The sequence below is a fragment of the Pogoniulus pusillus genome, chromosome 15 (genome assembly GCF_015220805.1).
Source record: "Pogoniulus pusillus isolate bPogPus1 chromosome 15, bPogPus1.pri, whole genome shotgun sequence".
NCBI classification, from domain to species: Eukaryota; Metazoa; Chordata; class Aves; order Piciformes; family Lybiidae; genus Pogoniulus; species Pogoniulus pusillus.
The window spans coordinates 14,668,234-14,692,233 of NC_087278.1; the positions used below are offsets into that span (position 1 = coordinate 14,668,234).

Here is a 24,000-nt window from a genome sequence, read left to right on the forward strand (position 1 = left end):
TGGCTGACTCTGACTTTAACGGACTAAATGTAAACAACAAAACCTTCTTCATAGGTGAAAACTAATTTTAAAGCATCCATCTAACCTGCATTTGGCAGTTGGAAGAATGCTGGTTGCTTGTTTGCTTTTAGATAGCGAGGCTAAGAGCCCTTCACAAACAACTGCAAAATATGCTGTGCTGGCATACCACAACGAGGGCTGGGAGTTCTTTTTTCAACTCTTTTTTGGTAGTTGACAAGAAAGGAAAATGTGGGTTTCAGGAATTTATCTCCTCTTCTTCCTCTTGTGCATGCACACGCAAGTGTCATGCTTCATATACTCAAGCAAAGACAGAGCTGGACCTGCATTCGTCTGTGGCACTGCTGACCTCCTTGCTCTGCTCAGGGATTCCTCATCCAAATTCTGAATATCTGGTGGTTAAAAAGAAAATGCTTGGATGTATAAATTTATGAACTCAGAAACAGTCTGTCAATAATCTGCAAAAGTCTGAGGTAGAGATAGAGAAATAAATGAACAGCAGAACCAAACTAATTAAAAGATATGCTGTTCATGTAAGTGCTCTTTGGAAGAAAAAACATGTGGGTGAATAACCATTCATTAAAAACATGTCTGTTAAGAGACACATTTGTGAGGTTTAATGTTTCACACAACCTTTTAAGGCCAAATTTCAAGTTTCAGTTTACAGGAGCCTTGATGAGAATAAGACTTCAACCAATCTCCTAAACTGTAACTGAGCTTATGCCTTATTCTGAAACACAGTCAAGATTAAACTTAGAATAAACTCAGGAGCTGAGGAAACAACTAGACCAAAAATGATGTATCAGCTCAGACTGTGGCTGAGGCCAGTCCCAGTTTGTTTCTTGCTTCTCCAAAGAGATTAACTCATTGCTGAAGGGCTGGCCCCTAATTAGGTTTATTTTTAGACACAGCATGCATAAAAGAGTTTTAAAAACAGAGAAAGATTTGCTTTTAGGAAACATAAACAATAGCCAGCTAATAATTGGAAGGAAATCATTGTTTCCCGTTATCTCTGACATGCAAATCCTAGATTTAAAGTTAAATTGGACAAAACACAGATTATGCAAGACAAGTTTTTCATCTAAGAAGAAGAAACCAGTTTCTCTGAATGTTGCAGTTTCAGAGTTGAATGCATCCATCTCGTGACAAGTTGCTAAGTTGGACCACATGTATTCCTATTCATTTCTGAGGACCAGAAAGGATGCATTTGACCTTCACTCAACTGATAGCTGTGTTTTGGCTAAATAGACCATGTCCATACACCACACATGTTTGATATCAATTGCATTATCAATTATTTGATTATTAATTGTATTCTGTGAGGTACTCCCCTGCAGTTTCCACTAAGATTTTGTAAGTTCAGGGAGAAGGTGGCTAATGTGAAACTAGCTTAAAGGGAATAAAGCCTCTGAAAATGATTACACCATGTACTACCAAAATCCCCTAATAAAAGCATGATAGTCAAAATGTGTCCACTGCATGGAGCAAAGCGGCCAGTGGGTATAGCAAGGAAGAGATCGGGCCTCAGGAACTGTGGCCTGTTGAGCCAGCAGGGAAATGCCTTGGGCATACTGGGGACCTGTGCAAGAGGACAGGCAGCCATGATCAGGCCTTGCAAGATGAGATCAAGTGAAACATGCTATAAACATAATTCACAAATTACATCACTGACAATCTCCATCAATTTATCATCAGCCTGAGCATACAGAGTTTTGCCATTCTTGTGCAGATCTTCAGCCAAACAAATAGGCATGAGATCTCCTGTGGCTTTAACAGTGCCTGCAGACTGCTACATGAAACATTTTTCCTAGGCCAATTGCATCCTGGCCTGTATCAGGAATAATTTGGCCAGTAGGACCAGGGAAGTCCTTCTGCCCCTGTACTCAGCACTGATTAGGCCACACCTTGAGTACTGTGTCCAGTTCTGGACCCCTCAATTGAAGAAAGATGCTGAGGTGTTCAAATGTGCCCAGAGAAAGGCAAAAATGCTGGGGAGGGGGCTGGAGCATAGCCCTGTGAGGAGCAGCTGAGGGAGCTGGGGGTGTGCAGCCTGCAGAAGAGGATACTCAGAGGAGACCTTATTGCTCTCTACAACTACCTGAAAGGAGGCTGTAGCCAGGCAGGGGTTGGTCTCTTCTCCCAGGCACCCAGTGACAAAACAAGAGGACACAGTCTCAAACCGCACCAGGGCAGGTATAGGCTGGACATTAGGAAGAAATTCTTTGTGGAAAGAGTGATTGTCCATTGGAATGGGCTCCCCAGGGAGGTGGTGGAGTCTCCATCACTGGAGGTGATTAAAAGGAGGCTGGATGAGGCACTTAGTGCCATGGTTTAAGTTATTTAGAAGGGTTAGGTTAGACTCGATGATCCTAGAAGTCTTTTCCAACCTGGTTAATTCTGTGATTCTGTGATGCTCATTGCCTTATCCCTGCAAGGGGAAGCACTGATCTCAGCACTTGAGCTGTTTAAACAAACTTCTGCTCAAAAATTGACTCAGTTCTCCCAAGTCAGTAGTGACCTGAAGTTCCTCCTGTTTAACGGTTTTGATAGCTTGTACAAAAGAAAACCTCAAAAAATCAAGCAATGGTCTTTGCCCACCATTTAGCCACCTGGTTACACCTTAGATCAGTTCCAGACACAAACTGTTAGAGCTCAAGAATCCAGCCAGAGCATGGGTAAAGACATCACCGATTAATTGCCATTTCATAGGTTTTTAATATTGAGGCCCCAGAAATTCTGCAATAGTCAGGAAGTGCTGTCTAGATTCAGTGTGAAAAGCCTCAGTGATGGGCTTTTGTCAATAAGGGCGCACACTTCATGCTTACTTGCTTTACTTAAAGTACAAATCATAAATAGTTGTATGTGACAAATTCCCCAGTATTGAATCTTCACGGCTGCCAAGCAGCATGCTGTAGAACAGAACAAGGAGGGCCATAATATTCTTTTCTTCATTCTGTTATTTGCCCTTCAGTTTTTCAGTTGTCCTTGGATCAGTCCGGAACTAAACATAGCTCTTTCAGCATTATTTATGTGTTTAACCCAAAGCTACCCACATGTGTCAAGGGACTATCGTACCACTCTTCTAAATTATTTTAACAGCTTATTTTAAATTGGAAAATGTGGGGTTGGAAAAACCATTGTCAATTAATTACGGTTTCACTAACTCCTACCAACTCTCTTGTGTTTTGTAACAATTTGCTCACAGAGTACAAAAGAAAGCCCCCAACTTTCCCAGAGAAAGTTCTTGAAACTGTCCAGCCTTTGGAAATTGTGACTGATCTTTAAATTAGCACATTGTTAATTATTTTGGCTGCCAGCTATTTAGAAATGCAATGCAGTTTAAAAACAAAAACAAAGCAACAACAACACAAACCAAAAAATGAAAACATCATGGGTAGATCAGCTGCATCCTTGGGGATCATCAGTCCCCAAGGATTGGGGGCTGAAATGTCTCTCAGTGCACTGTATCTCTACAAACTATTTGGAATGGGAACCAAACCCTACCACATTCGACTCAAAGTCATTAGTGCCTGACCAAACCCAGTAATTACTCCTGAACCAAGCAATCTATTTTTCAGTCAAAACGCCTTTGCCAAACAAGGAAAGACAAAACAGCTACTGTAGTGATCCTCTGTGCAACCTTGAGAAAGGGCATTTTCCATCTCAGGTAGTGGGTTTGTGGTATGTATGCCAGCTACAGAACTAATCAGAACAAAGAGCTGGGTGGGTGGGTGGGTGGGTGGACAGACAGACGGGCACACATACACACAGAGTTTCCATCACGTAAGAGCAATTTCCCCCTGAATCATTGCAATTCTGCAAACAGCATCAAATTTCTTTTATTTACATAACCAGTGTGAGCAGTGTCAGAGAAGGATTTATGGTGCAGCTTGGGTTTCTGTGTGGGTTGCTCTTTTACTGTATCAATATTATGTATAGCAACATTTTTCAGACTAAGAAAGGCCCATGTGAAAGTTGAAAGGTGAGAGAATCATTTCCAACTATTCTTCAGGTAAGAAACAAAGCAAAGCAAAACTAAACTGTTTTACCTGCTTTATCACTGGTCTCAGCAATGCATGCCAAATTCAAGCTATAAATTTAAAGGTCCTGCACTAGTAAATGAGCTTAGAACAGTTACTTAAGAGTTCAGAATTTTTTGCATAGTGAATAAGTTGTCCACGTAAATTTTACTGAAACATTTTTAAAGTTAACAGGCAGTTCTATAACTTTACACCAAATAGTGTCACTCTGAAAAACAACCAGCCACTGACACCAACCACCAGGACAAGAATTCTGTTAATCACCTCCATTCAAAGCCAAATTCCCAAAAGAACCGAGCACCTAAAACATTTTGCCCTGTTGAAGGAAAAAAGTCAGCTGTGTTAACTTGCCTTCCATTTCCCTAAAGCTCTGACATTGACATCCATGGATGCTACAAGCCTAAAGGCTCAGACTTAAGTAAATCATCATGGGAACAGATTCACAAATATAACTTTAAAAAATTTGATTCATGTGCACTTAGCAGCTCATGACATTTCTGCTGAACTTTTTGTTGCACAACAGAAATGGAAGTGAGCTCTGCAGCAACTTTGAGATTCTTTCTTGAGGATACAGTAAATCCAGGTTTATGGCAAGAAGCCTCCAACCAAAACCATGCCAGCTACACCCATCAAAGCACTGATCTGGTAGAAACAAGCTCTGTTAACTCAATTCATTAATATGGGGAAGTGAACTTTGGACCAAATCAGGTACAGCCTACCTTTTCTCAGTAGCAGAGCAGACACAGCATCAATTATTTGTACTCCAAGTAATTACATCAAAACTACCCCATGCCCACACTGTTCTATCAGATCTGCCTTTGAGCATGATCCAGTGCTGGTGTGAACCCAAAGCACAAGTGCTGCAATGACAGACACTGCAGTGGTTTGGAGAGACTGCAGTTTTTCATAAATGCAGAACAAGATATCAACAACAGAATGAAGATACACAAGGCAAACCCAAGGTGGGGTCATAAAATACACTCAGGGTCAATAGCTAACGTCCCTGTTATAAAAGTTCTATTGGTTTTACCCAAGGTTATTTCCCCAGCTGCCAGAAATCATTTGGCTACAGATGGGATAAGGGGTTTGCTTTGGGCACCGAGCATGAGCTAGGATCAGATCAGTATGTTCTGTTGCCTGTTGAGAAGCTGTTTGCTCTGAATCGCCTGCTATGTGTTTATATACAAGCATAAATGCATACATGTGTGTGTACACGCATGAATACAGTGTGTTTACAGAAAAGCTGTTGGGAGCTTTTTGGATGAGAAGCCACAGTATTTCCCTTCAGTTCTAAACCATGCCTTATCAAGACGAACAGAAGATGGGAAATTTTACTGCCCTCCTCCTAACTCCAAGTTTCTTCACATCTCGGAGGCTACAAACTATTGCAAAGAAGCAGTCCATGTACTAGTTTGAAGCTAGCTAGAATGTTTTGGTGAGAAGAACTGGATTACAGGCTGTGGAAAGAAAACAATGGTGATGTCTACTTCACTCATAGGCTTACTGAGATGTATAAAAACGTAAGTCAAAATATAGATAACGCACTCGGCACCACTCTCACTCGGGCTGCTGGCTGAGCTGCATCTCTCTGACCTCCCCCTCCATTTTGGACTAACCCACTTTGTTTCCTAACCTCTGGCTGAACCTCCATTCTTCCTTGGGACTGGGGTAAGGTTGAGACGGGTAGAGGGAAGGTGAAGGGGCAGCTGAGAGCCTCTCCTGGGGACTCAGGTTTCTGGGAGGGCTGTTGTGTTTCTGCATTACCTTTTGATCTTGATTATTCCTGTATATAACTGTATATACTGTAAATATCTGCTTGTATATTGTGCTAGCTGTAAATATAAGTTTCATTCATATTTCCAGAGCTGGCTGAGTCTAGTCTGGGTGATTTCTAAAGTGTGGTGGGGAACACCCAAACCATCACAGTCCATTAGCCTAGCAATGCTCCAACTCCCTGCTTCTGCTAGGACAAATACTACTGCCCCAGGTTAAATAGCAGGCTTAGCCACCTTCCTCCTGTACAGGAGTGGGAAGATGAGCAGAAAGATGCTGCTGAGATAGGAGATAGTTGCAGCTGCCCTTCTGCCAAAGTCTCATCTCCAACTATTCCCAAGCATGCAAGACCTTGCTGTGCATTTTATCTATCAGCTCTTCATTCAGTCTCCTCCACGCTTTTCCATGCCTGATCTCCTTCGATGGTGCTGCTGTTATATCTTACACCCCTCACTGAAGCTTTTGGCCATTCAGAGCTTTTCACCACAGTCAAACAGAAGCAAGAAAGGAAGAGGTGTCATCAGTCAAGGGCTTCCAGCAGACTGATGGACCATGTCTCCTTACCTTCCACTAGACTCATTCCTGCAACAGACGTGTGCCAAAAGCCATGCCAGCACCAGACAGGAATTCCCAACTGACACACAGACACATGCAAACACACACAGGGCAGCAAACTCCCAACAAGCATTTTAGCTGTACCTTTATCCCTCCCATGTTTAACACGCACTCAAGCTCACTCAGATTATTTCTGCCCTCATCATCCTATGGACAAGAGTCCTCACCCATTCAGAGTGAAGACACAGTGTCCGTGGCTGCAGAGCTCTTCCAGCATAGCCTCTAGCATTGTTAAGCTATTTGCTACTGAACAACCAAGCACCTCATTCCTATTATTACAGCACTGTAAAAGAAAAAAAAAATGTGGAGGGTTTCTTGTGGGTTTGCTGGTTTGGGTTTTTGTTTGAGATCTTGGTTTTGGTTTTTTATGATGAAGCTGCCACTGTCTTGAGGAAATCCATGTTTTGCACACACAGAAAGGCACACACATATTTCATATGGTGCATTGCAAGCTGCACAGAATAGAAAGCAGCTGGAGGAAAATGGCTATAGAGAAATGGTTCTCCTGGGCATCATCTGTTGATTTGTTTTGTTTATAGAAGGAATGAGATTTTTATCTCTGCTCAAAATATAAAATGCTTTCATGGCACTGAACTCACTGCTTGGCTCTGCTCTCACTCAGGAACATAAATAAAAAGGGGGTGAAGGAGAGAGAAAAGGTTTTACTACACAGAATCCCCAGCAATGTCAAAAATTAAATAGAAAAATGTCCATCAATGGTACAGTTAATGCTTGCAAGAGGAAACCAGCTTGCAAGTCACCAGCTATCATGGGAAAAAGAGTCTCCTTACTATGCTTTTTTACAGCTTCTTTTGACTAAAACTGAGGAGTCAAGTTAGGGGACAAATTTCTCAAATCCCATCCTGAATCCTGGCAGAAAGAAGATCCTTACACTGCAAATACAGCTGTCCTCACAAGATGCATGGTTTGCAAAGGCACAGACTCTCAAAGGGTCCTTCCACTACCTCAAGACCATAGCTGATTTTCCAGGCTTGCTCTGCAACCTTGTTCTAGTGATTTTCCTTACTCCTCTGTGCCTGACACCCATATTTGATGATATCCTTCTTTCAACAAGAAAACACTGGATGGTTGATTTTCAACTCAAGATGACAGTACTGCTATTTATAGTAAGCAAAAGTCGTATCTCAGGAAAGGAAATAAATTGTGAAAGCACTAACTGCTTAAGTACTGCTAATCATTTTAATGTTTGAAACTTCACAAAGATAACTACTGAGGACAACGTCCAAACGGAGACATGACCCAAAGCCTAAAACTTTCTGGTAGACAAATACTATTAAATGCTATTCTCCTGAGATCTGAAAGGCTGAAGGTTTGTTGCCATAGCTAGGAACGGTTAACACAAAACTGAAGAGTCTCTATGTTGGCACTACCTGTTCTTAGCCCTTGAAAGGAGACAAGACAGCAAATCAGATGTATTCCTAGAAGTGAGAGCTGATGAACAACACTCCATAAGAGTCCTGCTTCACTAGCCACAGAGTGGATCTGAAGTCTTTCTAGAACCACCAAGATGCTCTTGCTCTTTTTAAAGCTGTGCAGCCAGAGCTCTGATCTGTCTGGCTACTACAGAAGTATTTGGACAACCCATAGTGCCATGCTGGGTACAATACATCATAACTTTCAGAGACATTAAGCAATCCACAACATTGGTGGCATACATGCTGAAATCTACTGTTACACAAATAGCTTCTCAGTTTTCCTACCATGATGCCTATACCAAGATCTCTCTTGGAGAGACCGCATCTCAGTTCATGATAAGCATTTCAGGAAACCTTAAAATTGAAGTTTGGCAAAGAGCAAAAGGATCACACTGATATTTTAAGAGCTGAAAGAAGGCCCTTGCATTCTTGACAAAAGAATGGCAAAAGAAGGGGCAAGGACAACCTCCACTCCTTATTAGATGCAGAGGAGAATATAGGAACAGAAGATGAGGAAAAGGCAGGGGTACTTAACACTTTCTTTGCCTCAGTCTTCAATATTGGGTCAGGTTGTCTCCAGGACAACTGTCCTCCCAAGCTGACAGATGGAGCCAGGGACAAGGCTCAGGGGTGACCTCATGGCTGTCTACAACTACCTGAAGGGACGCTGTAGGCAGGTGAGGTCAACCGCTTCTCCCAGGCAACCAGCAATAGAACAAGGGGACGCAGTCTCAAGTTGTGCTGGGTGAGGCCTAGGCTGGATGTTAGGAGGAAGTTCTTGCCAGAGAGAGTGATTTGCCATTGGAATGGGCTGCCCAGGGAGGTGGTGGAGTCGCTGTCCCTGAGGGTGTTCAAGAAAAGACTGGATGAGGCACTTAGTGCCATGGTCTAGCTGGCTGGCTAGGGCTGGGTGCTAGGTTGGACTGGATGATCTTGGAGGTCTCTTCCAACCTGGTTGATTCTGTGATTCTTGACCACCATCAGTTTCTGTCCCTCATGCTGGCATGCAACACACTGAGTTCCTTAAGCTGCTCCCTCCTCTCCCAGGGTGGCTGTATATCATGTCTTTCCCATATTTCAAACTATGTGCCTTGATGACCTCTTCATCTTGTTATAGCTTTACTGAGAGAGTGTTTACATAAAAGCTCTTTGGAGGTTTTTTGGATGAGAAACCACAAACATGCATGCACAGATAGCATCAGATTTATTGCTACTGAATAAGTCAAAAGAATACTCAGGGTTACAGGTTCAAAACTTTGCTAAGAGTTCTCATCCAAGAGCATACACAGGAGCTTGTGGTCATATAGTTACCAATTACCCATCTCCTCTAAAATCCACTGTTTTTTCTTGCTTCCTGCACACTTCTACTCCTCACAAGAATCACAAGGTTTCTACTAGCTGAAAGAAACTATTCTTTCCAAAGAAGCAGACTTCACTTTGTCAACACAAACATACAGCCACTGTCACATATCCTGCTCCCAGCATACATCTCATTTCAGCTCCTTTCCTTCAGTCTCAACCTTCCCAAACATACTTGACCTCAATGTGTAACAACCCACTTCAAAAGCATATAGAGTCATATACATCCTTCTCTTCCCACCCATTCTCCCAGTCTTTCTCTAGCTATTGATGGACATCAAGCTTCTTTTTCCTAGCCACAAATCAAAACCAATATAACAGATTCTGTCCTTTCCCTTGTTTATTGCTGCCTTAATAATCTCCCCTAACAACCCCACAGGTTCTGCAGAACCACGAAAGAAGCAGCTGGCCAGGGAAGAAACTACCAGAGGAACGGGTATGAAGAACTTACCAGATGCTAGACAACCCCTGCTTTATAACTCTAGTATCCTCTACTGACCCGCACAATCACTCCAGCCATAGTAAATACATGTAAAGTAGGCAAGAAGAACTTAAAATTGTCACCAGTATAAGCAATGTTACATACAGCAAGGGAAAGAAAAGACAGTGAGCTCCGTTTTCTCAGACTCCTCCACCATGCCTGCAAAGTGACCCAAGCCAGAAAACACCTCAAGCTCTTTCTGATAGCTGTTTCTCAGCAGTTAGCACACACTGAGCTCATGGAACAGTAAACTTTGTTTTCAATGGGGAAAAAAGCCAAAAACAAGCCTAGGGAGATAGAAAAATCCAGATAAGGGTTTTGCCTACATCAAGGGGAACTGATTCAAAAAACAATCTTTCAATAAAATATCAATATCTTATTTTTAAATAGTTTTCAGACAGCTCCATTAAATACTGTATAGAAGTTTCCTACAGAACAGAAAGGCATTGCAATCAAAGGCTACTGATGAGCCAGCAATGAGGACAAAACACATCAAACAGATATTGATGAATCCTGGTGCAAAGACATAAAGAGTGAAGATTAATCCAGGAAACTTTCTTCCAATGATGACAGCAGGAGACAACAGAAGGGAGAACACAGATTTACTTTACACTCTGAAGAAGTTCCACCTGTCAAAACTGCCTGTTGATTTAACTTTTCGTTTAAGGAGCACAGCCAGGATTGCAGGACGCTTGGTCTGCTATCTGAAAGATGTGGAGTGACAAGTTCATGACCCTTGGAGCACATGAGGATGCAAAACTAGTCACCCTAGTGCAGGGCAGTCACAGGAACTGCCAATATGCTCCCCTGGGGTTAACAGAGTAGCAGAGCTCATGGCACTCTTCAGAGGAATTACAGCAGTCCTGAGAGGCCACTCTGAGTCTGGCAATTAAATGCGCAGACACAGCAAGGGACATCCCCTGTGCAATGGGGGACACAGTGCCCCACTGCCCACACAGGCAGAGCCTGCTCTTTAAGGAGGTTGATAATACTGCTTTCTTTCATCATCTAATTTCAATTCCATCTAGTGCACCAAGAGCAGTGTGTTAAGTTCCTGGGGTTCCTAATATAGTCAGTAGATGGAGGCAGGAGCTCCTAAAAACTAATTTAGAGCACCCAAAATTAGTTTGCAAGATCCTGAAGATAAACAGAGCAACCTGCCCCAAATCTAAAAGCAAATAGTAACTTAAAAATCAACGTGCTAAACCAGAAGTAAAAGCTTCAAAGAAGATTCCCAGGCAGAACCTGCCTGATGAAGAAGATTAAGCAAATTCCTCCCTTGCCAATCTCTCCTGCCTGTGCAACCCAGTCCTGACCACACCCAATCCGTTCCAACCCCTGCAGGAATAGAAAGCAAACCTGGGATTGCTCAAGTCCTGTGGCCAGCTCCTATTTGCCTGGCAGCACTAAGGAACATCAACCAACTCTGCAGCATGCTCCAAAGGACACCAGACATGGAGACATTGCCAGACAATAGCTAAACTTACTTGTTTCGTGAAAGGAAGATAACCAAATCCTGTAGGTCTACCTTAATTAATATATTATTAATGCTATTATCTCTATGTATTAAAACCAAACTGTGTTTGTGGGATTTTATGGGGAGAAGCCTGAAAATGTTTAGGGAGAAACAAAGAGGAAAACAGGAGGAAAGAACAGGCCTTTGAGTGAAGCGCAAGCAAGTAAAACCAGCTATACAGCACTGGATGCTGAGCTACATTTGTCAGGATAAGCAAGGTGTTGTTGAGGACATCTCAAAAAAAGTAACTCTGAAGCTGAACAAGCAGGGACAGAAAATTGTTCTATTTCTTTCCCTTCTAGCTCTGCCCCCCTCAAGGTTAACTAAAAGTAGCATAATCAGAACTTCATTCTGGATGACCAATGCTACTTTGTTTTCAGAGAAATAAGTTATTTAGCCATTTGTGACATGGCACTTTTCCCAAATTATAATTCACTATTTTCCTCTGCTTCTTCTCAGACTCACCTATAGATGCTTGATTTAGCCCAAAGACAAGGCCATAGAGTGCACAGCTGTGGGATCAAATTATGTTTGACACGTCAGTGAGAATTCCAGATTTGCTTGATGTAAAACTGCATGACAAAGACAATTCAGAATATGTTAGGTTTTTTTCTGTAATAAACAGCAGCTTGCTCTCATTTCCTGTTGAGTCAGATCCTTCTAGCATTCATAATAGGACCTTTGAATGAAGAGGAGGGAAGCAGAATGACTTCTACAGACATAATGGCCATTTTAGGAAGGAAACAAACAAAAGAAAAGGGGGGAGGGGGACCCAAACAGATGGGGTTAACAGAATAAACACACAGACACAAATCAACCAAAACTTCTCTGCCTTCTGACCCTCTATATCTAATGCAGGGTTCACAGCAAACTGAGAAGCTAAAGGGTTGAATTAGGGGGTGACTCATCAGGGATCGTAACTTCAGACCATTGCTCTAGCAGTGAGACCTCTTTCGTAAACACTGATTCTCAGACAAACAAAAAATGGAGCAAGATCTAGCTGTAGTTGGCATCTAGTTGGAAAAACAGAGTACATTACCTGAGATCTATCTTACCTCAGTTTTGCCTAACTCAAGCCCAAATAAAAAGCTTTTGCAAAACCAGAACGTAGCTTTATCATGAGACAGATTATCTCTAAACTTTCTTTTTCAGAGCCCTTTCCAAAACTACAAAGTAGTGCCACCTAAGCAATAATATGGAGGCTATAGGTCTCAAAACACTACCTGTCCAGAAATCAATTTCTGATGTGGTCTGATGTGTAGCAGCTCATGAACTCTGATATGTGTTGTCCTCCACATCGAAGTATTTCCTGCATCTGAGTGTATGCAAATGCTTAGGCTTAAGGCCAGGGGAAAAAAAAAACCATATTGCTTAGCTTTCATTCATTCTGATCAGAGAGAGCAAATGCTTTGGATCAGGACTGACTTCTTATGCAATGGACAGACAGTACTTAGATCCACTGGAACCCAAATTTCTCTCTGTCAATACATTTGTGCAACAGAAGTGATCATTAATATTACTTCAATGTAAAACAGCATTTTTCTGAATGATGTACCTTTTCAGAAACAGGCAAGAACACTGATAGTATATGTTTTGCTATGTTTGAAAGCATGCAATTAGAGGCATATCTTACAAACATAAACAAACACCTCCCATCCTATCTCCATGCTTCTAAAAAAACCCAGGTTTGTTTAGACAGGGAGTTGATAATCCAGTTTGAACACAAGTATCTGAATGCTATGACAGCTGCTTCATAATGCTAAGCTTATGGTACATTAAACTTTAAAGCAAGATAAACTCCTGCTTTCATTTTATCAAACATGTTCCCAGACAGCAAAACGAAAGACACAAAGCAATGTTTGCTGCTACAACCAAGCATGGGATACCCAACCCAATGTATGTTTGAAATGAAAATGAACAGCACGTTGCACAGATACACTACTGTGTTTTTCAATACAAAATATCACTGGGATTTGTAAATGTTAACCTCATTCCTCCCTTAAGTGTTTGTTTTTATTTCATGTGTGAAAAAAAAACCCAACAAAGCTGAGATTCACAGAGATTTGGCCAAGAGAGACAGCAGTCCTTGCAAATGAGAAAGAAAGTGCTCTTAAAAGAAACTGCTCTGAGGTAATCACTTTGGCTAGTAGAAATTTCAGGAGATGGGAGGGATATGGACAAGAGATTTTCTAAGAATGTTCAGTGTAATGCCATTGGTATTAATGATTTTTTTTTATTATTTAGCCATACCATGCCTTTTTGTGCTTGGTAAAGCAGTCATTTCCTTGTCTGTCTCAACTGTAATGAGGTAGCAACAGCTATCAAAGAACCCATGAGATGAGGTCAGCAAGACATTTTGACCTACTGAGAGCAAATCATCCAACTTTCCTCCTAAGACCTGTATCTTCTCTGGAAGTTTATTTTTATGCAGCTACAGCTTCTCCTCCCTTTCCCCATCAACCCATGTTTCATATGACCTCACCTTACCCAATAATGCAAAGAGATTGGTCTTATCACAATCCAGCAAGATACCACCTGCCAGCTGAACTGAGATAAATCACAGCTGGCCTTACAATACACATGCGAACAGTGATGAAGGCTGAGCCAACAGACAGAAGCTCAAGGCTGTCATTTACACCACCTAGCATCCTGATCCACAAAAATCATGCTAAGGAAATGGGTCAACAACAAACAATTGCCATCACCATGTTACTATTCTAGCATGCATTAGATCTATTAACTGTCTTCTCTCTCAGCAACTTCATTCTGTTTGGCATGTAAGTCTTTTTCAACCAATGAGATGAACAAACTCCCTATTCTTCATACTCACACAACTTGGCAAAATATGACCCAGATCAATCACAAGCTACCACCACATCAAAACTTACAACAGCAAATATTAAACATACTAAAAATGACAATATGACCAGAATGAATGCATCAAAGGAAGCTGCCATTATTACTTTATTAGAAAAGAATCATAGAATCAACCAGGTTAGAAGAGACCTCCAAGATCATCCAGTCCAACCTAGCACCCAGCCCTATCCAGTCAACCAGACCATGGCACCAAGTGCCTCATCCAGGCTTTTCTTGAACACCTCCAGGGACAGTGACTCCACCACCTCCCTGGGCAGCCCATTCCAATGCCAGTCACTCTCTCTGGGAAGAACTTCCTCCTAGCATCCAGCCTATACTTCCCCCAGCACAACTTGAGACTCTGTTCCCTTGTTCTATTGGTGGTTGCCTGGCAGAAGAGACCAACTCCCACCTGGCTACAACCTCCCTTCAGGTAGTTGTAGACAGCAGTGAGGTCATCCCTGAGCCTCCTCTTCTACAGGCTAAACAACCCCAGCTCCCTCAGCCTCTCCTCATAGGGTTTGTGTTCCAGGCCCCTCACCAGCTTTGTTGCCCTTCTCTGGACACGTTCCAGCACCTCAACATCTCTCTTGAATTGAGGAGCCCAGAACTAGACACAGTACTCAAGGTGTGGCCTGACCAGTGCTGAGCACAGGGAAAGAATAACCTCCCTTGTCCTACTGGCCACACTGTTCCTAATCCAGGCCAGTATGCCCTTGGCTCTCCCGGCCACCTGGGCACACTGCTGGCTCATCTACCAGTACCCTCAGGCCCCTTTCTTCCTGGCTGCTCTCCAGCCACTCTGTCCCCAGCCTGTAGTGCTGCTCAGTTGTGGCCAAAGTGTAGGACCCTGCACTTGGCCTTGTTCAATCTCATCCCAATGGCCTCTGCCCACCTATCCAGCCTGTCTAGGTCATACTGCAGGGCTCTCCTATCCTCCAACAGATCGACACCTGTTCCTAGCTTGGTGTCATCTGCAAACTTACTGATGCTGGACTCAATCCCCTCGTCCAGATCATCAGTAAAGATACTGAACAGGACTGGGCCCAGCACTGATCTCTGGGGTGCACCACTAGTGACTGGCTGCCAACTGGATGTGGCACCATTCACCACCACTCTCTGGGCCCATCCCTCCTGCCAGTTCTTGACCCATTTCAGAGTGAATCTGTCCAAGCCAGGGGCTGCCAGCTTTGCCAGGAGCTTTTTGTGGCAGACTGTCAAAGGCGAGACCTGCCAATTACTCCTGCCATACATAACTCCTGTGTTTTCTGACTCCCCAAAGAGTCAGAGAATTGGGTACAGAACATAATTGTAACAAAAACATTCTCTAGAATCAGAGACCTTTATTTCTATTCGCAACCCTTGACAGGTTCTGTAAATAGTTCTTTAACCCAAGGTCTCAGCCGTGAATAAAGGAAGCTGTAATCATGCATTGTGCTTTACTCACATATTTAAACAGACCTGCAGTACAGAAAAACTTTACAAAAAATAGACTCTCAAATTAATAGGTTGACAGGTTTGAACAACAACCAATGCACTTGCAGATGTGCTTCAAGCCATTAACCTTACAGCTTCAGCCACTGCATTCACTGAAATAAATGGATCTGAATAGTTTAGCCACCAGGCAAACCTACTAATAGCCCACAGATGTTGCCTAGCATATTTCATTGCAAGTTTAAGAAACATTAGCTTCTCATTAGAAATGTGTCTTATAGGCATCTGTATTTAATAAGCTACTTAAAAATCAACCTGCATCTGTAGATTGACAGGACTGGTTAAGAATAACCATTGGTAGGCAAAAATACAAAACACTTTCCCACATAGAACTTCAGTTTCCTTTACATGATGCCTTCACACAAGTCCTCTCCAACTAGGAAAAGAGAAACAGTAAATGGGGTATCTCTACCTGCAATGCAGTTTCCCACCTCACTTCTAAATGGGATGGTTTGAAACTTGTATGGTAGGCACCCAATTCAGCAGCTGACAGTCTACAGCCAGGAGCCCCGTGTCACTGTGACTTGAGTTTGCATTTAGAGCTAGGTTTGTTCATGACAAGACCAAATTCTGCACTAAACTATGTCTTTGCTTCAAGGGAGGAACATCCTTCCTTAAATTGAACCAGAAAAGAAAGCTCCAGAGAAGCATGCACAAGAACAAGGTTACATTTATACAGAGCAGTTCTGTGCCTTCAGAGACCTCAGCACATCTTGACACAAACTACAGCCCATTTATGGAAAAAGGCAAATCTCACCAATATGCTGTATTTCTGAACTGTGGATGTGCATGTGCCTTCCTCTCATCCCCTTTAGCTCAAAGGGATGTACAGGTCAGCAGCTAAACAGCATGGTTTTACTGAAAGATCTAGTGCAGCCATCCTTTTCCTTAACAAAAATCAAAAGAAAGTAGGACTTGGACGTTTGTGGTGATTTGGGCAGATCTTACTAAGAAATCAGACTTGTTCACCCACTTAATGTGACAACACACATCAAACATGGGCTCAACTTGTCCTGTTTTCAGTCACACTAGACCATTCTTTGCCACAGAATGAAACTGAACAAAGCTCAACAGGAACAAAGAATGAAGAAGTAAGTGCAGAAATGATCTATCGCTTACATTACTACACCAATTGTGCTAAATTGATGGTGCCAATGCTATTTTTTTTTTTCTAAATAAGCATTACATTTTTGTCAGGGGTTCTTTTTCTGCCTCCATCCCTGAAAATTCTTCATGATCAGACAAACAAATGAGAAAAAACACTGGCTGACTTCAAGGCAGGATTTGAAGAGATGTTCCAGTAAAAACAGTCAGAAAAGCACTCCCAGTTCAGCTAATTTAATTTCTGAAATAAATTATCTGGACAAGGTGAGTTTGTCCTTTTTTTTTCATTTCAGCACAGCTCACTACTACACATACTGTGCTAACCATTAGAGCTGTTGCTACTCTGATCTGTTTCCCCTCCTCCGTGTGGAAAGAACAAGAGAGGAAACTGAAGCAGAAGTTAAAGCATCTGTACACTTCAGCCATGAAACCCATCAAGGGACAAGGGTGCCGAATACTATAGAGAAGAGGTCCAACAAATACTCAGCTTCTTTCTGACCAGCACCAGTGTTCCTGCCACCTAGATAATTAATAAGAAATCAACAATAATTTCTTAATTTTGTAAACTATTTTTGTTAGCAGTTTGTTGGTAAAGTACTTAAACATGCTGAAAGGAGAATATTCTCTAAACAGCATCATGAATTTCAGCCTCTGCAGCCAAACCATCTCCCCTTCTGTGTCCCTTCTAGCCAGTTATCTTCCTATTTCCCCTTATTAATAAAAGGCTTCATAGATGTTGGAGGAACTTCAGCAGGCTTTCTGTCTGATATGCAGCCTCTATCACTGTTACCACTTACCCATAGAGCAGGACCAGGAAGATCGCCAGGAATGCCAGGGTGACTGTGGTACTATTCATTTCTACAGAGGAAAATGCCAGGAGATCTACAGGCTCCATTTTTTGACACTACAGCTCCAGCCTTGAGTGGTGTGTGCAGGGGAAAGTCTCCACAAGAGCTGATAAAGCTTTCCAGAGCTATATGAATGACAGCTGCAAGGAAACAGGAACCAAGAGAACAAAGCCACATCAAGTCAAGTACGAACTGCAAACCTTTCCTATTCTCATCGACTGCACACTGAGAGAGAACTCGAAGGTTCCCTGAGTGGTATGATGTAGCAATATCCCCCATCCCACTGTTGTTGACTGTCATGCCAGTAAATATTTACATACTCACCACTTGAGACATCAGTGTTGTTGAATAGGTTTTTAGACACCAAGTATGGGAAATTGGGGAAAGTATGGGGGAAAAAAGAGGGTGAGAGAGCCTGACTATGGTACAGGCTGTGAAAGAATATAAAGACCCTTTAGGGGTGCCCTGGCATACAAAAAGTGGCATTCTTTGAAGCAACCTAAAAATTCATTAGTACTTAACCTCCAAAATGGTTATACCTGAAACAAATGGAAGAAAATAAACTTTAACTTATCACAACTAAAAGGAGGAATTAGTGGACAGCTCTTCTAATGTGATTATTAGAAAACAGGTGTAGAAGCAAAAACTAATCATCAGAAAAACCCAACTGTAGTACCAGGGTCCATAAGTCAGCATCTGTCACACTGCATAGTCCACACAGCACTCTTTGGCTGTACCATCTCAGGTTCATGAGTACTACACCAAATTCTCCTGGCTCAATGCAGTGTTCCCCTTGGAGATAGCATTAAGCAGCCTTTCTGGAGATACTTTGGCTAGCCCTGCATTATATCTCCAGTATTAGGGTTAACATCAATATGGTCACACCTACTAACTCTGCGCTGTAGCACAGTCAGGCTGTCACATTTCCATAAACACATAAATGGCCAAGCTTTGACTCAGTTCAGAAAATGCTGTGTTTGTAATTTATGATTTCTCTGCTTTCTTCCATAATTTCCTGCCTGCGCACTTCAATCCTGTTTCAAGAGCCTGATCCAGTCCAATTAGAAAGGTTAACCAGAAATCAAACCTTGAAGTACTTCTATGAGAGAAGACCACCAACCTGCCACACATAACATTATAAAGTGCCATTATCAAAAAAAATCTTCAAGTTTACAACAGCAGCAGCAGCTTTTAAAACAGCAGCAGCTTGCAAGTAAACACTCTTGCCCATGACAAAATTCCCTCAGCTGGCCAGTATCATTTGTTACTTATTAAACTAGAAATACCCATATATGTAGTGCAGCTTTCCCACCTGTTCCAAACAACCTATTTGAACGTTAAGGAAATCAAAACCACCTAAAAAACTAAGTTTGTGAATTATATGGTAACCTTGAGAAACAGATATTCAGCAACATCTGATTCCCATAACACACCAGATGAAAAGTGGTTTCTTCTCCTACAACCCCAAGGTAAAAGCTTAGATCTAATGTGTAAGACTTCTCCAATATCACTGTATTACATTTCCTGCTCTTATCAGAGAAGTTAATAATATAGGTATCAAAAAAGCAAAGTCTCTAACACAATTGAGTTTAATTTTAAGAAGATCCAGCTCTACTCTACCTGAATCACTGCTATTTTGGTTCTCCGTGCTTCACAACTGCATTAATTCCCTCCCATCAGATACTTGCAGAATAAGTAAAAGGTGTTAAGCAGCTCATCAGCTCCACAGAATAGCACAGTAGTTCACAGAAAACCTTGCTTATTGTATTAACAATGCTATTGCTATTCTGGGTCAGTAACAGTGGTCCTTATAGTTTGCTGCTGCTGTCAAGTTCTCCCAGAACAACTGCAACAAGATTCAAGACCACTGGTGCAAGGAATCATTCAATGGGTATAAGCCAGCCCCAAGCAGTACCCAATCCCATCTGACTTCAAGAAAAAACAATAAAAATAAAATATCCATATGCATTAAATTCTCTTCAAGACATTAAAGCAGTCACCACAACTCTGCAAGGTAGGAAATAACATTCTGACTTCACTGTGCTTTAATTTACTTGGCTTTTTAACTAAAGGACATTTTTGTTCATGTAGAGGACTGATGCCCTCCTATTAAACTTAATGGCAAGACTCATATTGGCAAACAGAGTCGGTGACAGAACTCACTTATTTTTTTAAGAAGCACTGGAGCCTTTTCCCAGTCACACTGGGAGGAAGGTAGGATGAACAGCTCTTAAAAACATGCATTATAAAGAAAATAGCACATCAGCATCCAATTTGGAAAAGAACACATAATCAAGCTAACAACAGCAACCACCATAATTTCTGTTGTCAATGTTGAGATCTTCTTTTTTGTTTTGTTTCTAAGCTTCAGCACCTGCTTCTTGCTGAAGGGTTTTAACTTGGCATCTCCAACCATTAAGAAAGGTGGCATGCAGTAGTGACTCTAAAACCCACCTGATACACTCTTCAGTACTCAACCACAGAACCACACACTCACAGTTACCATCCCAGAGTTAAGCACCTCAGCTTCATGAAGAGTCACGGAAATCCACATGATGCTGTGCGGGGTGGGGGCAAGGAGTCAGGAATGCAGATAGCAATGGTAACAGGCTGCCTACCAGTCCTGCACCTCACTTTACAGGTCCTTCACATGAAAAACACCATCCTAACTAACTAGTTAAGTCAGGCTGATTATGATGATGGTTTCAAAGAACTGCAGAGACATAGTCCTCACTAACTGCATGCTGGAGGAAGCTAGAGACAAACATTAGTAGAAGAGAGCCTTTTGCTGTTGGATCGCTATGTGTCAGCAGCACTCTCCACATTTGCTTCCAAAAGGCTTCACTAAGATTGCATCTACCAAGGTTCACAGCTCCTTGACATGGTGCTGTCTGAGCTCTTCCACAGCAAGTAAATTCCACAGATCATCACCTTGTTCATCACCAACTTCAAAAACAACAACAAAAAGATGTTCAACATAAATCTACACAAAGGACGCACCACCTCATCCCTCATTTCATACCCTTGCTCTAACTGTAGTCTTGGTGCTTCTCAGCAAGCAGTAGACCTGCAAGACTGCCCTTCAATCCCTAACACCCAAAGCTTCAGCCTGCAGGGACGTTCACCGTAGTAAAGGTTTAAAAGGGAAGTACATTATGGCATTAAAAGTCTGAGAATTTGAACTGTTCCTCAGCCGAAAAAGAAAAAGCAAACCAGTACTCAGACACTCTAGGCTCTCCAGGAAATCTTCATGCCTTAAAGCCCTCTTGGCTATGACTCCAAGAATATTATCTGTAAATGCTCTTCCAAAACAACGCATTTCAACTTCAAAATATATAAAAGTGTGGCAAGGAGCCCCAGCAATGCTTGACATACACCAGTATCCTTCTGACATTAAATATACATCTCATTAAAAGGCAGGATTATTATCTTCTCAGTAGACCTAAATCATGTTAAGAATTTTGACTTGTCTTCAAAGAATAGTGACTGGAAAATGTGTCATGTATTTTACAGGCTAATGACTACACCAGCTGGACCAACCACACACTCCTGCTAATGACCAAATTCAACTCCTCTTATGCTATTCTACCTTGTATGTTGTAGGTCTGTAATAGTCTAATTAAGGCTGAACCACACCAACTTTATGCTAGATGAAGGAAGTCTAGAAAGGTGTTAAGTTTTAATCTTATAGCAATTCACCTTTATAGAAATTTGTAACATAGTCTTTGGATAAAAAAAAATCTGTTATATAGACATCTTACCCACAAAATACTGTAAATGAAATACCAGAGAACAGCTTAAAAATTAGTTTAAGCAGAAACTAGTTTATGTGTAAGTTTTAACAAAGGCCTTGTACAAAGCTGCTAGTATATATGATATTAATTTATCTTAAAGACAAACACTCTTCCAAAGCCAAAATGAATTCTGAACATCTTTGAGAGAGACCAATCAAAGAGATCAAAGTCACATTTCACAGAGGGATTTTTTATATTTAAAACAACCTTAATAGCCAAAGTACTGGGAATGGTATTGCAATAGAGAGATTTACAGAGGATGTCTGTGACTTCATTATAACTATCCTAGTTTAGGACTAAGAAGCAGATTAATCAGATGATTTTGTACTCCTGCATGATAAACTGTAACAATCTGCTTAGCAGACAGACCATAAACTCATTGGAGTACACTTAAAAAGATCTTGCTCTGCATTCAAAATGGATGGGAGAACCATAACGAAACCATGGAGTTGTGGAAGATTCTTGAACCACCTTGAAAGAACACATTTTAAAAACAAAAAAAAATCCAAGCAACATTAAAAACCCACATCTGAAGAAGCAAGGCTACCAAGTGGACAGAGGTGACTCTCTGCCTTTACTTCACTCTTCTGAGAACCCCACCTTGAGTACTGTGTCCAGCTCTGAAATCCCCCACATAAAGACATGGGCCAGCTGGAGCAAGTCCAGAAGAGGACCACAAAGATGATCAGGAATCTGGAGCATCTCTCCTACAAAGATAGGCTGAGGAAGCTGGGGTTGTTCATCCTGCAGAAGAGAAGGCTTCATGAAGACTTTATAGTGGCATTACAGTACCTAAAGGAAGCCTACAGGAAAACTAGAGAGGGACTTTTCATAAGGGCATGTAGCAACAGGAAAAAGCTTTAAACTGAAAGAGGTCAACCTATGTTAGATGTAAGGAAGTCATTCTTCACTGTGAGGGTGGTGAAGCACTGGAACATGTTGTCCAGTGAAGTTGCAGATGCCCCACCCCTGGAAATATTCAAGGAAGGACAGATTGGATGGGGTTTTGAGCAACCCAGTCTAGTGAAAGGTGTCCTTGCTCATGGCAGAGAGGTTGGAACTAGATGATCCTCAAGGTCTTTCTCAATCCAAACTATTATGTGATTCTACGATCACTCCAATGAACTGGACCTCAAAAAGCGAAGACAGTAGCAGTGAAACCATGCCGAGGAAGCTGTTTTTGTGACACCTCCTACTGAGAAACAGGAAGACACTCTTTGATACTTAAATTGTTCTGCCAAGTCAGAGCCTGGTTATGTTAACCTAAATGCTTCTCAGAAAACAGGCACTCAGCTTAAAAAAAATCTAGAAAAGCTAAAAAAATGATGCAAGCTTTTGATTTGCTACAAGATTTAATCTTAGTTGACTAAAAGCTGATACTTCAAACTCAGTCAATATCATAGGGGCTAAAAAACTCATTATGCTAACTAAATGTAGTGCTGCTATACTAAGTCACCTCTAAAGCAACAAGCTGTGAGATATCCTAGTTACTTCAAAGAACTCCACTTAGAAATAGCACAGATTTTGTGGTCAAAAGGAATGAAAGTTTCTTCCTCTTGCTGTGAGAGCTTGGAATGAGCTTCTAAAATAAAGTTACCTTTTCTAATAGTGGCATGAAGATCTTACAGCCCCAGTGAAATTCCAGAGAAAGTAGAAATTAACGTAACATCTGCTGCCCATGGCCAGGCATTTCTAAGCAAATTGACTTTATTATATAATCAGTAACTTGTTTATCTTTCTATAGCTTGCTTTAGAAACATTGATTGATTTAAGAAATTCTAGAATTTCATTGTCCTATAAACTTGACTTGAAATAAGGACTTACATTCATGGATCAATAGCTCCACATTGACATCAAAAGTCAAAGAACCCTGTCTAGACTAGTCCTGTAGTTGTGGAGAGACATATAAATGTTTGCCTTTGTAACAATCCCATGTTAAGAACTGTTGTTATTTCTTCTGTGAAGTTCAGTTTTTAAACATGAAAGACACCTAAGCTTCTTTGTTAGATTGAAAAGCTACTCTAGACAGCAAGCTCAAGGCTTAAATTCTCCAAACTGCTTCAGTGCTGGACCACAAGCCAAAAACATCTGTGAAAAACTTAACAGAAGCACCTTGTTCTGTAGCATAATTAACTAAACTGTGCTTATCAACTTCTCTTTCATCCATTAGCTTGTGGGGTTAACACTAAACATATAAAGCCCAGCCCTTTTCACCATTTTGTAAACAGGCATATGTAGAATGCTGGGTTTCCCCAGTTAATGGAAACATTTTGAGAGCTCAAGGTGCTATCTCTAGCTGATATGTTCCCCACCTCACCTCTCCACTTTGCAGTGCAACAATCCTATTGGGAATCCTTTCAAAACAATACAAAGATTTCCTTAGAGAATGATTACACACACTCCCCTTTAAACTGGGGCACCCACCTCAGAGGCAGTTAGCTACAGCAACTGGCATTACACAGAGCAGTGCAATGGCTCCTGGACTGCCAGCGGGGGAAATTCCACCCATAGCATCCTTTGAGTTACCCTAATGGGAGAAGGGGAGTTGAAGAACAAACAGAAAGGACAAAGGAGGGAATAGCAGACATGAAGAGACAGATCTGACCATCCCATTGTAGAGCAGCCACAGATAACACCCCATAATCTGCTTGTGAAAAGGACAAGCC

The 24,000-nt window shown here is 41.6% G+C and overlaps 1 protein-coding gene across 1 annotated transcript in view; it reads right to left on the bottom strand.

Moving 5' to 3' along the window:
- The window catches only part of TBXAS1 (thromboxane A synthase 1), a 278,058-nt gene that overhangs the window by 245,450 nt on the left and 8,608 nt on the right, over positions 1-24,000 (bottom strand). Inside the window, exon 2 of the mRNA XM_064155470.1 lies at positions 17,490-17,680. Within this exon, the coding sequence (XP_064011540.1) occupies positions 17,490-17,587 (98 nt within the window). The 5' untranslated portion in view covers positions 17,588-17,680. The remainder of the gene's footprint in view (positions 1-17,489; positions 17,681-24,000) is intronic.